General features: G+C 45.1%; 1 protein-coding gene across 2 annotated transcripts in view; it reads right to left on the bottom strand.

The window, feature by feature from the left end:
* Positions 1 to 17,675, bottom strand: part of CHD1L (chromodomain helicase DNA binding protein 1 like) — a 296,369-nt gene that overhangs the window by 155,012 nt on the left and 123,682 nt on the right. For both annotated transcript variants that reach the window (XM_078658336.1, XM_078658337.1), the window contains exon 12: positions 4,498 to 4,608. In XM_078658336.1, coding sequence (XP_078514462.1) covers positions 4,498 to 4,608 — 111 coding nt within the window. The remainder of the gene's footprint in view (positions 1 to 4,497; positions 4,609 to 17,675) is intronic.

Raw genomic sequence — 17,675 nt, 5'->3', positions numbered from 1 at the left:
ACTACGCCCCGTACCTCTCAAGTTGAAGGTACCACTAGAAGAGGAGTTGCGCAAACTTTGCGAGTTAGATATAATCCAACCTGTAACCTGCACTGAGTGGTTGGCTCCCATTGTCATCGCAGCCAAGGCCAGTGGGGAAGGCATTCGTCTTTGTGTGGACTTGCGCAGCCTCAACGATAATATATGGGTTGAAAGACATCCCTTGCCTATAATTAACGAGATGCTGAGCACCATGGGTCCAGCTAAATACTTCAGTGTGATAGATCTGTCCATGGCATATCACCAAATTGAACTCCATCCAGAATCAAGGCCTCTCACGGCGTTCATCACCCCATCAGGAGCTTTCATGTTTAAAAGGATGCCTTTTGGCCTAGCGTCCGCAGCAGCCATTTTCCAGAAAGCGATGCAGAAAATATTGGAAGGAATAAAGAACACCATGTGTTTCCAGGACGACATCCTTGTTTATGGGCAAACCGAGAAGGAACATGATGGTGTCGCGAGACAAGTGTTCAGCAGACTTATGGAGGCTGGCCTGACTGTGGAAAAGGAGAAATGCAAAATTAAAGTGAAGGAAGTAGAGTACTTAGGCCACAAGATCACAGAAGATGGTTTCAGACCGAAAGGCAGTTTAATTCAAGCTGTCATGGAAGCACCCGGTCCCAAGAACAAAGAAGAACTAAGGTCATTCTTAGGACTTTTAGAGTATATGTCTAAATACGTGGAAAATTTCGCGGCCAAGTGTGAGCCCATGAGAGAATTAATGAAGAAAAACAAGGATTTCCAATGGAACAAAGAGCATGATGCTGTGGTTAAATCACTTAAAGAGGAATTGGTAACCTCCCCAGCATTAGGAACATTTGATACATCAAAGAAAACCATCCTAACCACAGATGCTTCTAACAAGGGCTTAGGTGCAACACTCATACAAAAAGATGGGAAAGAGGAGAAAATCATCGCGTTTGCATCCCGGAGTCTCACAAATCCAGAACGGAATTACTCCGTCATTGAAAGGGAGGCCCTGGCCTGCTTCTGGGCTGTCAGACATTTCAAGTTTTTCTTGTGGGGTTTGAGGTTTTCCATCCGGACTGATCATTAACCCCTTACCTTCATCTTTTCCGTGAAGGGATTAGAGAATTGTACACCTCGCATCAGCAGGTGGATCCTTGGACTGGAACACTATGATTTCAAAGTGGAGTATGTGCCAGGAAAGGAAAATAAAATCGCGGATTTCCTGTCAAGGTCACCATTACCGGTGTTGGAGGAGAAAGAAGAAGCCCTTGACAGTCCTATCCTAATGACAGAAATTCCTGCCATCACAGAAGAGGAATGGGAAAATGAGGCGAAAGATGACAAAGAAATAAGTATGCTGAAGGAGTACATGGAAAAAAGATAGCCAAAAAAAAAAAATGAACTCGAAGCTAGCGTTGAAGAGTTTTGGGAAGTGAGAAATGAGCTAAGTTTCATAGAAGGCAGAATTTATCGTAGTCACAGAGTGATTCCTCCCAAAGGCCTCAGGAAGAAGGTCATTGACTTGGCACATGAGGGCCACCTAGGGCGCAGTCTTACTAAAGCTAGAGTCCGATCCAGTTTCTGGTTCCCCAGGATGGATGCCATGGCCGAACAAGCTGTTAAGGATTGTGGACCGTGTGCTAAAAGCGACAAGACTAAAGCAGTACAGAAAGCACCATTATCTCCAGTGGAAGTGCCAACCAAACCATGGAGCAAGCTGGCCATGGACATCGGGCCTATGCAAGAATTGGGAGAGAGGAGACGATTCATGCTGGTGCTAATCGATTATACAACTCATTGGATCAAACAGATGTTTGTCCACTCCGTCACCACAAGGACCGTGATTGAGTTTTTGAATGGAGTGTTTGTTGAAGAGGGCATTCCAGTGACTTTGGTTACAGATAACGGAGTGCAATTTTGCTTGGAAGAGATGCGTGCATTTCTCCAGGGTTTGGACATCAAACATGAGACCACTGCCCTATATTGCCCTAAAGCCAACGGTTTAGTCGAACGAGCAAACAGAATCATAAAGGAACATATTCAATTAGCAGCAACCAACGGACATGATATAGAGGTGTCCCTTAGAAAGTGCCTGTGTGCGTATCACACCTCCCCAAATATGGTCACAGGCATCTCACCCTTTGTAGCGCTGCGTGGGCGTGAACCCTGCACAAAGTTGAATCCCAGTTGGCTGAGTGGGGGTGAACCCAGGGTAGCGGACCAGGGGGCAAGAGCAGTGAAAGTCCAACTCCACCAAGATAGGTACAAACTGTGGTATGACACTAAACACGGGGTGAAGGACTCTAAGTGGGAGGTAGGTGATAGAGTTCAAGCCAGGAAGAACACCGAATGGCCAATGGTGGACCTTTGACAAGATCGTGAAGGCACAAGAGTAATGTTCTGTGTTCTATTCTTCTCCTTTATAATGCTTGGTACAGCCCCATCCCCTAGGGGATATTCCGTTCTTTCCTTTGTATCACCCTATGGAAAGGAGATGTGTTGTAATTAATCTCCCAAATGGTATGTCCCATCACCCCTACCCCTATATACTTGTTGGTTTGCCTCATTCTGAAGCTTGCCATGGAATGTTGAGACACTCTCCAGTGAGGAGAGTGGATGGTTAATAAACAGACTTGCTTTCATCCTTCCTGGTCTCTGGAGATTCATATTCACAACAAAAAAGGGGGTGGTCTCTGAAACTAACAGTCATGCATTCCATTTTGTATGCAGTACAGCATGATCAACTAGCTTACCAAATAGAGATTCACTGTCAAATGGCATGTTATCTATTCTATTCTGCACCTGTGGCCCAAACTTGGTGTTGTGAGTCATTCTTGGCACCCCAGAACTTCTGGTCTTGCTAACTGGTGGAAACCAATATCAGATACATCGCAAGGAGCAGTCTTTACTACATCCATAGCAGCATCAATGACACCCAAGAACATTGTTCTCTGCTGCTAAGAATGAATCTTTCCTTTCATTTTTAGGTGGCAGGCTGATATAAAAGCAACATTGACCCATATTTGCTGAAAATGGCCACTGTGTTAGCAGATTTAATACAGGCTGCAGCCATGGCACTCGTTCGCTTCAAATTTGTCAGTATTGCATTCTTCTTAGTCTGGTAAAGTAGGGCAAGACGAAGATTACTTTTTGAGTGGTGCTGTGCTGCAGAGATATAATAGAGTTTGCTTTCAGACATTCTGCGAGACAGGCCAGTGCACTGCCCGTTGTTTATACCTTTTCTCTAGGTGGGAGAGAACTGTTGTCGTGGCTGGATCTTGCATAATCTGACTACCCTCCTCCCAGTGGCATCCCAGAAGGAGTATAGGCTTGACTGAACACATTTGATTGTTCCTTAAATTGATGTAGGGGACAGTCCTCTTCTTCAATCCCCACAGAGAGATCAAACCACTTGGATTCCTGCTTGTTTGAAAAATGAAAACAGACTATATAGTTGGGTGGCAAACTGGAAAGCAGATTGTTATAATCAACCCATGTGTTGGTGCTGTTGATGTAATTGATGTCTGTAATGAAAGTAATAGAGGTTAACGTTGGGGCAAATTCTGGAACCTTGCATAAAAGTCCTGCATCATCCCTTGAAGCGAGGAGATTCAATGAGCCAGAACTGGAATCACTGGCTGATTTTGATAATATGGGCATCCATCATATTATTAATATTCCTCCTTCTTGTGTCACATGTGATATCCCTGCTTTAAATCCTACTCTTACCTATCTTGGATAGAAGGGAAGAGCTCTGATGGGACTCGCTATCACGTGTGGCAGAAACCTGAGCTATGATGGCAAGTATAGAGTGTGCAGTAATCAAGCACATTTACTACTTTGGTTTGAGATTGAGCATTTTTGTCTGAGTTGAATGTACAACTGAAAATACTATTATATAGACATATATGGACATGTGAATGTTAATAATGTTTGCTGCTACATTTAAAATTACCGGGACTCCCAGCCAGATAAAAGGAAATTATTCAAAGGAGTGAATCTACAAAAGATCCAATGCTAGAGAATTTGCATTTAGCTGCCTTCAAAGGCATTGTAATTTTTTCAGCATGTAAGGACAAACATTTCAGCAGTACCAAAGTTAAATTATCAATTAAATCAGGGTTGTTGAAAGCCCAAACGGAATCCTACAGAAGGCGACTGCACGCGCTAGAAAAAATAAGATACGCCTTAAAGTCACTGGGGAAAAAGTATCAGGAGTGTTTTCTATATTCTGGTTCCTCCTTTTCAGGAAGAGTTGACTATCTTTTCCTTAATTCTTTCTGAAGCAACATAAATTAGTATAAGTAAAATGTAATGATTTACCCACATTTAATCGCTATATTCAGTCCAAGATCCATTAAAGAAAGACAACTAAGACTATTTTAGGTAAGTGACAACTGCTTATGAACTTCTGCTTATTTATAACATGAAATCTAGGGAAGTAAAAAATATTTCAAATTAAATGCGAGCGTTTAAATGATCGATTACCTGCCTTGGTGCTAAGAAGAAAAACAAACACTGGCTTCCGGCTGAAGTTATTAATGGCAAGATGCCTTTCTTCTCCTCTCACAGATCCATCCAGTCTCTCATAGCTGTAACCTTTTGCAAAAAGAAAACAAAAAAATACTATAATACTGATGTTCTATTTTAAGCATTCAAATCAACATTAAATGCTTCACTGATAAGTAACCATAACACAAAGGTTTCAAAATATCTACTCTAATACTGTAAAAAGGTAGTATAACTTTCAAAACAAAGTACAAAAAGAACCTCAAATATGTCGGTCTACTTGGAAAAAAAATGTACAGATAAGATAAGTGGAAATCTTGGTGTAATACTATTAACAAATGCTCTTAGTCTTGCTCACTTTTAAGACAGCATTACCAGGATGCAGGTGTTGTGGTTCAGCAATAACAGGCTACTTACCTATAACAAAAGGGCAATACTCCAAGGATTATTCTTTCTCACACGTGGCAAAAACTCCCATAACACTTCTTACAACACTTTTGTTTTTAAATTGATATTTGTCAGCAATTTAGTGCCAACAACCAGCATGTATACATACAAATCACTTCGCTATGTATCTTGAAACAGACTTCACTTTTGTGATGGACTCTTTGCAATAGACCCTCTCACTGCTTAGAAGGAAAAGTTCTCAAATTCATGACAATAGCCAAATCCCTCAGATTTTTAGGTCAAGTCTCGGCCTGTTGTATCTCTTCTGTGCGGTATTGGCAGACCGAACGATTGCCATTGGCTGTTATCTGTGGCATTTAGAAATGCTGGCTTGTTATTGGTGCATTTGTGAAAATGTCCCACCTGTGTGTGCTTAATTCCCACCCTGGCGATTTCACTAAGAGAATAATTTAGTAGGCCATCACAGCGAACACAGTGTGATGGCATCTTCTTCCTCCTCCCGTATAGGCACTGCAGCCTTTTTTTTATTTATTTTTATTCTGACCAGCAGACACATATCTGGCATTATCGTATAACACAGATTTCAATTTACAGCATGCATCTGTAGAATGACAACATATTGTACATAATAATTGACAGGCTTAATCGCACACAGCAGGACATATATCAATGATTGCTTAACCCCTCCCTCCCTCTACCATACCCCTGGATCCGTTCACATCTCTCCGCCCCCTCTCAGACCAGTGGTTTTCACATAGCTACCTACACCACAGTTTGTGACATGATTACTAATCGTGTATTGTGTTTAATTAAAGGTGTCCTGCAAGTACAGTGTCAGCGGCTCCCAGAAGTCTCTGGGTCTGGACGCTATTGGTATTTCTTCAGCATAGGTCTCCAGGGTCGACTTACAGTATGTCATATCAGTAATCCATTCTTTAAGCCTGGGCGGTCGCTTGCTGCCCCATCTGATCGCTATGCTACGTTTCGCAAGGAGCAGTGCTACTGCCAGAAACTTCCTACGTCTAGCCTCCTTAAGTTTCTTGATACCCAATAGACACGTCTGTGGTATATTCGGAATATGCTCCCCAAGCATGGTTTGCAATGCCCCCGTTACCGCATGCCAGTAGGTCTGTAAACTCGGGCAGGACCACGCCACATGCAGAAAGTCTGCCCGGGTGCACTGCAGCGATGACAGAAATCGTTATCTCGGAGTCCCAGCCTGTGTAGTTTCGCAGGCGTGTAGTACACCTGATGTATACATTTGAAATTAATTATGCGTAGATTGCAGTTAGAGGCAAGGAGTTCAAGCTGCGTGCAACTATATTGCCAGTCTTGGTCATCAATTGGTGTGCCTAATGACCTCTCCCATCTACACTTAGGCGTCGTAATCTCCGTGGCTTGTTCACGTTGCGCTGTGGTATAGAGTCTTGTTACCAAATGTGTGCGTGACGGGGCCATCCACAGTGCCTGTAGCGTCGCCAGCTGATCAGGTTCATTAGGGAACAAAGTGTAAAGCGACTTTACGGCCGCTCGAAAGCGCAAATATGCAACATTTTTCACCAGGGTTTGGTGTGCACACAAGGCGGGGTCTGACCATCGGAGAAATGTGTTATGTGGGAATGCCTGACCTATAGTGCCGAGGCCCATTTCCTCCAGCAACGCCTGCATATTCGGTTCCTGTGTCACTGAAAGGTTGGGGTGTCGAGCTGTTGGAAGGGCCCATGCGTATACTGGTATCTTATTCGCTCTTTGCGCCAGTGCATGCCACGCCCTCTAGGTGTTTTTGCTGTGTTAATCGTGTCCTTTGGTACATAAGATATGGGTTCTGCCAGCAGCGCCATCAGCGGCTTCGGGGAGATGCCGTCATGCTCTACCGCTACGTGTGGTATAAGTGCATGTGAGCGCCTCCAATAGTGTGCGTGTTGTGCTTGTGCGCAGATATAATACAATTGTAAGTCAGGCGCTTCAAATCCCCCCATGTAGTACGGTTGGGTGAGAACTTTCCAACTCACTCTGGCTTGTTTACCGGCCCATGTCAGTCTCTGGAGCACAGAGCGCAATTTGTCAAAGAAGACGTTTGTCAGCCATATGGGGACATTCCAGAACAAATAAAAAAACTTAGGTAGTAAAATCATCTTCTGGAGGGCTATTCTGTCAGCCATGGAAAGAGGCAATTTTATCCATCTCTCCACTTGTTCTTCCAGTTTGGACATTGCCGTCCCATAGTTTTCTCTTAGGACTGTCTCTGGGTCTCTGTGGATCCATATCCCCAGATATTTGACTTTAAGGGGAAGTCTAGTTCTGGCTCCTCAGTAGCGGTAGTCAGAGGGATTACCACCGATTTGTCCCAGTTAATGCTGAGACCGGCATATTGTTCATATTGTACATATTCTCTTATGAGCGGGTTTAGGTGTCTATCCGGGTGTGTAGTATAGAGTACCATGTCATCTGCGTATAATGAAATGCTAATCGGTCTAGGAGTGAATTGCAGGGCCGTGTCAGGGTGTTTTTGTCGAATTTTGCAGGCCAATGGTTCAAGTATCAGAGCAAAGAGCATGGGTGACAAAGGACACCCCTGTCTCGTGCCCCTGTTAATTAAGATGGGATCGGACGTTAAGCCATTAACGCATACTCGTGCTTTTGGTGTATTGTATAAGGGGGAAATCCACTTCAGGAAGGGTTCCAGGAACCCCATTTTGCGTAATGTTACAAACATGAACCTCCACTCCACAGAGTCAAACGCCTTTGCGGTGTCCAGCAGGGCCGCAGTCGCCGGCACCTCCAGATCCAGTTGGTGATAGAGGGAAAAGATTGTGCGCAGGTTTTGAGCAGTAGATCGCGTTGGCATAAAGCCAGCTTGATCTGGCAGTACTAAATTACAGAGAAGGGGGTGTATTCTATTTGCAATTATTTTAGCTAAGATCTTTGCATCTAAATTGATCAGCGATAGAGGCCTATATGAATCGCATTTCAGGGGGTCTTTCCTGGCTTCGGGAGCGCTATTAATAAGGCTTCTGTGAGAGTGTCTGGTAGTGTGCCCTCTTCATATGCTTCTTCAAGCATTTCGGCAAAGTGAGGTATTAGTAAATCCCGATATTCCTTATAGAATTCTCCAGGAAGACCATCTAGGCCTGGGGCTTTATTATTGGGTAGTGAGTTAAAGGCCTCTACCAATTCGTCTTTGGAAATTGGGAGACAGAAATACTTTCGATGTGTGTCAGATAGCCATGCTAGTCCTATGTCATCTAAGTATTGCCAAATATCTGGATCGGGGGGCACATCTCGGGCCGTATACAGTTGTGTGTAGAAGTCAGTAAAGCTATTTAATATGGACGGCGTATCATATATAGACTCATTCGACTGACTTCAATTCGGTTATCTGCGCTGTTGTTTGTGCTGGCTTAATTTTGAAAGACAGCGCTCTACCTGGCCTCCCTCCCTCTCCATAGTTTCGCGCTACATATCTGCGGGATATGTATTTCACTTCATCTGCTGCGAAGCCGTCATATTTGTCAACATGTTGTCTTATCTCAGCCAGGATAATGGGCATTGCAGCCTTATACACAGCTTGGTTCCCTCCCACCTCGCTGCTCTCAGATGCAAGGGTCCTGGGTGCACAGCTTGTTTATAATTGTTGGGTCACAGCTCTCACACCGACATGTTTTTAATCCATTGTAACATACATAAACTCTCAGCACAGCACTGGTTTCATGAGCGCGGCACTTTATCTTTTACTTGTGGTAGTAAGCGCTGGTGTTTCTGAGCTCCGACTTCTCTGTAAATCTGTAAATTCCTTTTCTGGTACCAGCCTTTTCATTTTGATGTTTCCCTTCCCACTGGCATTTGTATTCATATCTGTTCAGCAGATCCGCAGGAGATGGGGGGCCCAAAAGGTGCACAGAGTAGCAGTGCAGAATATCAGCCGGAGCCCCAGAAGAGCAGGTCGGCACTCTTACCTAGTCCAGGAAGCATTTCATATGGGAGGGGGCATTCAGAGGGTTAGAATAAAATGCTTGACAATGCGCCTCTATGTTGGGCTTTTCGAAAGCCGTCCTTTTTAAATGTTTTCAACTAAAGGCTGGTTGTGAGGGGTGCTTTCACACTTAGGACAGAGTTTCGGTGAGTCTAGCTTTGTCTGTCTGGTTATCCGTCTGCATTTCTGCCTACTTTATGCGTTTGTCTCTAGTCTGACCTCTTAGTGAGAGTTTTCGGAGTGAGCATACTTCATCACTCACCGTAGCAAGTGTCAGCGAGTGGCCCCAGGGCCCACACTGAGAACCTGACAACTCGCAGCTGAAGTGAGAGTAGTTACAGTACACACTGAACACCCAGTTCTTATACAAAGTGTTGTGTTTAATGGCTTGACAGCCTTTGTCAGTTTTTTTCAAGATTTTAACTCATGTAAATTTGTAATTGATTTATATTTCTAACTACAACAGTCTGTGGCCATTATTGTTGGCGATTGCCATATTATGGACCATCGCCAACAATAATTTGAAACTCAGTACACATGCTGGTGGAAACCTTAGGTTGTGTTGTATTGTTATTTCAATCATGCTTTACATCCCCTTTGCGAGCCAAAGCATTATAGATGTTTTGAGTCCGCTGGGATTTTATCACATGGTGAACAAATAAACTAGTTTATGTTACGTCTAACACACACATGCATCTTTGAATCCATTATGTGTCTAATGTCTGGAAGTTGGAATGCTGAATTGGATCCTTGTAAATGCTATTGCTAGCAGGTGTGCTATGTTATCACCATTTATATAGCACTTCATATCAGTATTATGGCGCTGTAGCGCTTTCTTAATGCATGTAAGTTCTCCTGAGGCGGAAGCCGGGAGTTGTGTTTTGTGTAATTTTTAAAACTTTGAGAGTCACTTATTCTTGTGGTACTATTCTCCCCACCCCCTCTCCTGGCACTTTGACTCTGGGCATTAGTCTCACCTGGTCAGGCTGTGCAGCGGAGTTCAGCGCTGCCGCCATTCCGGCGTTCTTTGAGGCCACGCCCCCTTCGTGAGGCCACGCCCCCTTTATTCAGGCCACGCCCACCACCGAGCATACATAAGGCGCTGAATACAAGCGCCGGTTGATGCATGTAAGTTCTCCTGAGGCGGAAGCCGGGAGTTGTGTTTTGTGTAATTTTTAAAACTTTGAGAGTCACTTATTCTTGTGGTACTATTCTCCCCACCCCCCCTCCTGGCACTTTGACTCTGGGCATTAGTCTCACCTGGTCAGGCTGTGCAGCGGAGTTCAGCGCTGCTGCCATTCCGGCGTTCTTTGAGGCCACGCCCCCCTTCGTGAGGCCATGCCCCTTTTATTCAGGCCACGCCCACCGCCGAGCATACATAAGGCGCTGAATACAAGCGCCGGTTGATGCATGTAAGTTCTCCTGAGGCGGAAGCCGGGAGTTGTGTTTTGTGTAATTTTTAAAACTTTGAGAGTCACTTATTCTTGTGGTACTATTATCCCCACCCCCTTTCCTGGCACTTTGACTCTGGGCATTAGTCTCACCTGGTCAGGCTGTGCAGCGGAGTTCAGCGCTGCCGCCATTCCGGCGTTCTTTGAGGCCACGCCCCCTTCGTGAGGCCACGCCCCCTATATTTGTCTTCCGCAACTATAAATCATGTGCTTATCTCGGAAGCGCAGCGGACGAGCACAGCGGGCGCGTCGCTGGCGCGCCAGAGGTGCGCCAGAGGTAAGCCCGTCTGCGCCCGTCCGCGCCAGACCGAGCCAGGAGCCAGGCACTAGTGAGCAGTCGAGGCTTTCTTACTCCAGAGAATCCCTATACCATCTCAATCAGCCTCTCTCACACCTATGTTCTCAATCACTTAGAGCCGAGGCCCATCTCACTAACTGTTCCCATTGTCCATTCAAACTCTGCCCCCCTACAAACAAGCACAACCCCCAGATGATCACAAAAATGGCTCTGATCAACTGCAGGTCTCTGCCCAAACACGCCCACGAAATTCACTTACTCATAGAAGAGCACCATCTAGAGATCCTGTTTCTTACAGAAACATGGCTTGCCCCAGACTCTGATGCCGACATCGTGCAGGCACTACCCCAAGGCTTCCTTATACAACATCTGAATCGCCCGAGGGTAGGGGAGGAGGAATAGCCGTCATCTTTGAAGAATCCTTCTCATGTAGATTTCTTGAAAGCCCTATGACGGACTGTGAAAACACGCACTTCACTATCCAAATTTCCCCCTGTAACTCCCTTTCAGGAGTTCTCATCTATCGGCCACCAGGACCCATGGGGCAGTTCCATAATTCACTCTTGGAATGCTCCGTAGCCTTGGCTAGCACCCGGCCCAACTTCTTAATTTTAGGTGACCTCAATGTACATTTTGATAATAGCAAAGATGACACGGCCACTGACCTGATCCTAGACCTTGCAGCTCATCAACTGCACTTACAAAACAATCTTCCCACGCACAATCGTGGACACTTGCTCGACCCTATATTTTGCAATTTTCCCGACCTCATGGTGGGATCACCGATCCCAGTGCCCTGGACCGACCACCTGTTTATCCCTTTCAGCTGGCAGATCCACACCACCTTTCCTCCCATACAAACACGGGGTAGACTCTCCCGCTCGTGGGCCAAACTCGACCTCGATAGATGGAAACATGCATTAGAGCATACCAGGCCACAACTCGAAAGTAACCCCCACTCTGCGGTTGCGCAGCTCACGTCCTGGATTGAAAACTCCCTTGACACCGTCCTTCCTAAAAAACTGTATCTAAAACCTAGGAAAAAAGCCACCTCTCCGTGGTTTACTCACGAGGTGCGCCTCCTCAAGAAAAACTGTAAGAGAGCGGAAAGAGTATGGAGGAAAGACTTCGATCCCGTCTGCAAAAACGACTACAAACGGGCCATCCTCAACTACAAAAAAGCACTCAAAAATGCTCAAACAGCCTTCTTTAATGAAAAAATTAGTAAGGCATCCTGTTCGTCCAGAGAAACGTTCCAAATTGTGAAAAAACTTTTAAAATCTCCAGAACCTTCCTGCTCCTATAATCTCTCGGATAACCACTGTAATGAGTTAGCTACGTTTTTTGATAAAAAATACAAAACATCCTCCAACATCTCCCCCCTCTTCCTCCTGCGGACCCCCCACATATCCACACATGGCAGGCCCATAACCCGAACATAGAACTTGATATGTTCTCTCCCATCTGTGAGGAAACCCTCAGGCCCATCCTTCAAGCCCTCAAAAGTGGGTCACCGCATGATCCAGCACCAGTCAGACACCTTAAACAAGTCGCTCCTACAATTCTTGCACCTATGGTGAATCTGATAAACTCCTCCATAGAAAGCGGATCGGTTCCGTCTAGCTAGAAGAAGGCGGTAGTCAAAGCCTTAATCAAAAAGCCCAACCTCGACCCCAGTAATCTGGCCAATTTCAGGCCAATTTCCCTCCTCCCTTGCGTTAGCAAGATGGCTGAAAAGTTCATCAACAGCCAACTATCAAACTACCTGGAAAACAACGAATTGTTAAAATCATCACAGACAGGATTCCACCCTGGCCAAGGTACGGAAACAGCGATGGTAGCGGTTGTCGAAGAGGCCAGGAAGATCATCAACGCAGGAGGATCAGTGGCAGTGATCCTTCTGGACCTCAGCACGGCATTCGACACCGTTAACCACAGCATCTTGGTTCAGCGGCTCAGAGACCTGGGTATCTCAGGGCCAGCCCTGTCGTGGCTAAAATCCTATCTTCACAACCGAATTTTCCAGGTGGCGGAGGGTGACTTCACTTCCAGGGAGACCCCTATACGTTGCGGAGTGCCTCAGGGCTCATCTTTGAGCCCGACGCTCTTCAACGTGTATATGTCGCCCCTGGAAAGGATTGTCATCCCGTATGGTATTAAACTCCTGACCTACGCGGATGACACCCAGTTGGTTGTCTCCCTCAGCCGGCTGGACAATCCCACCATCGATCTGTACTCCTGCCTGGGGGACATAGTCAGCTGGATGAACTCATCCCACTTAAAACTCAACGGCGACAAAACAGAGATAATGGTGATGGCAACCAGTCCCATTTCCGCCCAGAGTCTCTGTGGCCCCCATGCATGGCCCCCCCCAACCCCCAAAGCCGAAATCAAAAGCTTGGGGATTTGGCTCGATCATAACCTCACCCTAAACACCCAGGCAAGAAAAACGGCTGGAACCTGCCTTGGTCTACTTCGCACCACCCGCAAGATCCTCCCCCTGCTCCCTTTTCAGTCAAGAAAACTTCTCTTACAGGGTCTTATCCTGTCCAGATTGGACTACGGAAATGCCCTATATCTTGGCGCACCAAAGAAAGTCACAGCCAGGCTACAGGTTGTGCAAAACGCTGCTGCTAGGATTCTTACTGACACCAAGATCCGCTGTTCAGCTAAACCAGCGATTAGAACATTACATTGGTTGCCCGTGGTGCAAAGGGTGCATTTCAAGGCCCTGTGCCTCACCCACAAAATCCTTCATGGAAAAGCCCCGTCAATCCTTAAGGACCTGGTTGTCCCGCATACCACGTCCAGAACTCTCCGTTCCTCGAACGCTCATCTTACTCAAATACCCAGGATCAAGAAAGCTCGCTCCGGAGGCCGGCGTTTTTCCTATCAAGCGTCCAAATTGTGGAACGCCCTCCCGCTTGACCTTCGTGCCCAAGACAATCTGCTGCCTTTCCGAAGGCTTCTAAAGACCTGGCTGTTCCCGTAACCATCTGCTCCGCACTCGCCTAATCCATCTGATGCATCTATTAGCGCTGGGACGCTCACGGGCAGCCATGCGCTCTAGAAATCTCATTACAATTACAATTACAATTAATCTGGGTTTACTTTCATACAGAGTCTTAAAACGTCATCAGTCGGTTGTATATGTTTGGTATTGTGCACTTAGAAGACAGATGTAGAACGTTTAGGTTAGAGGAGATTTGGGTCTGTTAATGTGAAAGTAAAATGCCTTTCATGTAGAGCCTCACAGGAATTTATGAGTGTGGTGAAGGAATTTACCCTTTAGCTGCTTACCACATACGTAACAGCGCATTTCACATAGCTGCGAAAACAGACTAATCCACAGCAGAAGCAATATTCAGCCATTTGAAGAATGACAGTTTTAATTACAGCTACACTGGTGCCTCTTGCTTTTTATTTTCATGCCTTTTGGGTAGATTCGGTTCCTGTCCTCATATCTTTATGAGGATCACTGTGTTAAATGGAACGTGCTGAGATTAGCAAGTAGAAGTGAGCAGGAACTGTATCCTACCACTTTTAATGATAAATAGATAAACTGATTTTGTACAAATTTTACATTTTTTATGTTTTAGCACACCTCTTATGTATTACACAATGCATACTGGATGGCAGCTGAAGCTGTGCCTCGCTGAAGAGTCTACAGAGCTCAGCTGTGCTAAGGAGGGCTGTGTTGAGACACCCCAGTGTTCATCAGACGCCCCCTTCCATACACAACCTTCAGACCGCGCAGATCACAGGGTGAGCATCAAGTGCTAGCATCTACATTAGGACACAGAAGTCATTGTAAGCCTGCTAACAACTGTGATTGCCCCTTGTTTTCTTTCCACTAATGAGAGAGATTGGTGTGGGCAGAAATGGATTACACCATCCCACGATGACAAGACTGTCTTTATAAATCACAATCTGGAGGTTTGATTATACATTTTGGAATTAACAGCTACATGGTAAATATAGCATGGCAGATAAAATCTAACTACCAAGAAAGTCTCAAATTTGGTCTGTTTTGTACAGCAGTCTTTTGTTTGTGGTACATGTGTTACTCTAAATAAAATGTGTCTGCGCCTTTTTACAACACCCCCATACACGTGTGCAGGACAAAGAAAATATAAATGTTATGCATTTGATATAAATGCACACAATAAAGCACTCTATAAACTCCAGAAATGATATGCGATCAACAAAGTAAATCCTACGACGTCAGGGGTTTACATTGTCATAAAAATAAATACGTACAGGGAAAAGGGGAGGGAACATACAAATTAACGAAGAGAGGTTGGGGCACAGATGCGTAAAACTGAGAGCAGGAATGCTTAGTGAACCAAAAGAAGGGTCAGGATTAACCGCTTCGCCGCGGCGGACATTCCACTGCGGTGCGGGCGAATCTGATGCGGGCGCAGATCGGACGCACACGCTGGCCGTCCGACACATGGAAGTGGTTTAAGAGAGTTAAGAGAGTACAAGAGCGTTCCAAGTGACTACTGCTACAGTCTCGATTAATTGAACTTAACTAGTGTCCCTCCACTGCAAGCACTATAATTGAGCTACTATTTGTACTTTATTTGTAAATTATGTGTTACACTACACAATTTGTTTTGTTTGTCTCTGCTTGTGGATTCTAATGATGTGTTCGTGTTTTATTTACTTTGTGCCTGCTTGATAAAAGAAACGGTTGCAGCCGCGTACATCCACTCCACTCCAATATAAATCATGTGAGTAAAAGGCACTGTCTTTTAAAACGGCAAGGCCTCTAACTCTAACAAATGTGAGACCAATTTGCATTGCAAATGCTTGTTTATACATACATCTACTTTGAAGGGAAGACTGTATATTTTGCCTATATAGAGGGCGCTTTATTTTAGATGGAGAACCAGAGGAAAGAAACTCTTTGGTCTTCCTACACGCGACTCTATTAAAAATTGCTATTGTATGCTCTTGAATTCACAGGATTTTCATCAACTCAGGCAGAGGGGCACAAAGGGCACCTTATTATCTCAAAAAGGTTACACAGCAATGCTCTACACACCAAAGTATCAGCCTAGCCATATGAATCAAGACAGTAATTAAGTATGAAAAGATGCACATGTCACTGTCCTGTAGTGGAATGTTTTCTAACAATGGTTTAATAGCCACATTAGGTTTTTGCTACAGACCTGCCTTGTATCAGACATTCATATTGCAGCAAAAAACTGATCATGGGTCTTGTAATTCTTGGTGCTTTCTACATAGACACATATAGCTGTCGGTGGGTTCCAGTGGACACAGCAGCTAATTGCTGCCTCTCAATATTACTTTTCAGCATGGAAATGATGTGAGGCACCTCAATGGACAGAGCCTGGACCTCTCTGTCTATGAGGGAGCATAAGTAGCACTAAAGAGGTTACCTTCCACAATATGTACCTCATGTTTTTCCTTGCTTGTAGTTTCATCAAAGGGACAATTCTAATCCTACAAGGCACATATCACAATTGATTGCATGTGAAAATGTCTGGGAGCAGAGCCACCTCAACATGTTCTTCTTCAAACATCAACTTCGGGACAAACTCACGCTGTCCTCTTGTTGATGATCGCAGACTTCGCATCAACGCCTTGACAGACTGGCTAACTTAGATGAGGGTACTCCCTTGAGGATCAAATTACAACATCTGTACAGTCAGGGGAATACACACATGTACATGGCAGCTATTTTAAAGAGGGGAATCACTTCAAGTAAGACATCTCTGAGTCTAACTGATGCAGTGGCAGCCATCTTATATGAGGATTCCTCCCGCAGCACTATGAGAGTTGGCAGATAGAGAAAGACATTGCACGATAAGGAAAAGCACTGCACTACGCTGGTGGCACACAGTGATGACTGGAGGTGTGCATGGGTAATGGTCACTGCTTGTGGGAGGGTTGAGGGAAGAGAACAGTGATGCTGAGCCTAAAGACAGGCTACTTTCTTTGCCAATCGCCACTTTAAAATGTAAGCATCCACAAAATGCCATGGGCTGTTCCAAAATGTTATAAAAACTTCAAACAGGCAGTTGCTAAAGGTTTTTAAAAACCAAATGGATACAGGGGCGGTCATAAAGCCCATCTTTGTGTATTCTTCGTTACAAAATATTTTTGCTGTGTTAAACCTAAAAATACTGACCAAACAGATCTATCTGCATGGAGATAATCTAACCCCACTCTGGGTTTCTGGTTTGCCCCAATCAACGCCCTGTGGTCACTGGCAGTCGCACACTGTATGTGGTCAGCCAAACCCTCTCTGGAAATGAAGATACTACACTAATAGAATGTTGTATGCCTCCCAGGGTATACTCATTTTCTTGATCACCTGTTGCCTGCCCTATTCCACCTTTGTGCAAACCTAGTTACAAAGCCTGCAACAATGCTCTCTACTTGTTTGTATGGGGTATGACTTTTATACATAGCACAAATTAAGTGGCACAAGCTTACCGCCAATGCGGTTTCATTTAAATGATGTGGTTCATTATCCATACATATGATAATTGTGAATATACTGAATTTACAGGCTTACAGCAATTAGAGCACTTGCAGGGTAAAATATTGGAGAACCTTTGGAACCATGATTTATAGATGGGAAGTGGGGAAACAGGTTTTAAACTCACCTGAGGCAGCGTGCCCTTGTCAAAAGACTTCGAGATTGGTGCCATCGCATACCAATAGGGAAGGCATTGGCATGACAATCTGCAGTGATGGAAAAGTCAGTAGTGTTACAGCTGGGCTCGCATCCTACTCCTGCATGCAAAGCCTGGTCCTGACAGACATAAAGTGAGCTGTGGGAGAAAGTAAGGCCCGAGTGGTAAAAAGGAGGTGGCGGTGGTCTTTCTTCGAAAAACAAAGCAGCCATCGGGCTGATGAGGAGTGGAAGGCGTACCCAGAGTGTTGACAAGGAAGCAGTTTAGAGTTCTCCTTCCACACCAACAGCGCGCAGCGGAGGCTAACCATGGCGAGCCTGAGAGGTTGTTGTCGGGCCAGAAGAGGACGGGTGTAT

The sequence above is a fragment of the Lissotriton helveticus genome, chromosome 8, assembly GCF_964261635.1.
Source record: "Lissotriton helveticus chromosome 8, aLisHel1.1, whole genome shotgun sequence".
Classification (NCBI taxonomy): domain Eukaryota; kingdom Metazoa; phylum Chordata; class Amphibia; order Caudata; family Salamandridae; genus Lissotriton; species Lissotriton helveticus.
Note: the sequence above shows the minus strand (reverse complement) of the source record. Positions and strands in the feature narration are given on the sequence as shown.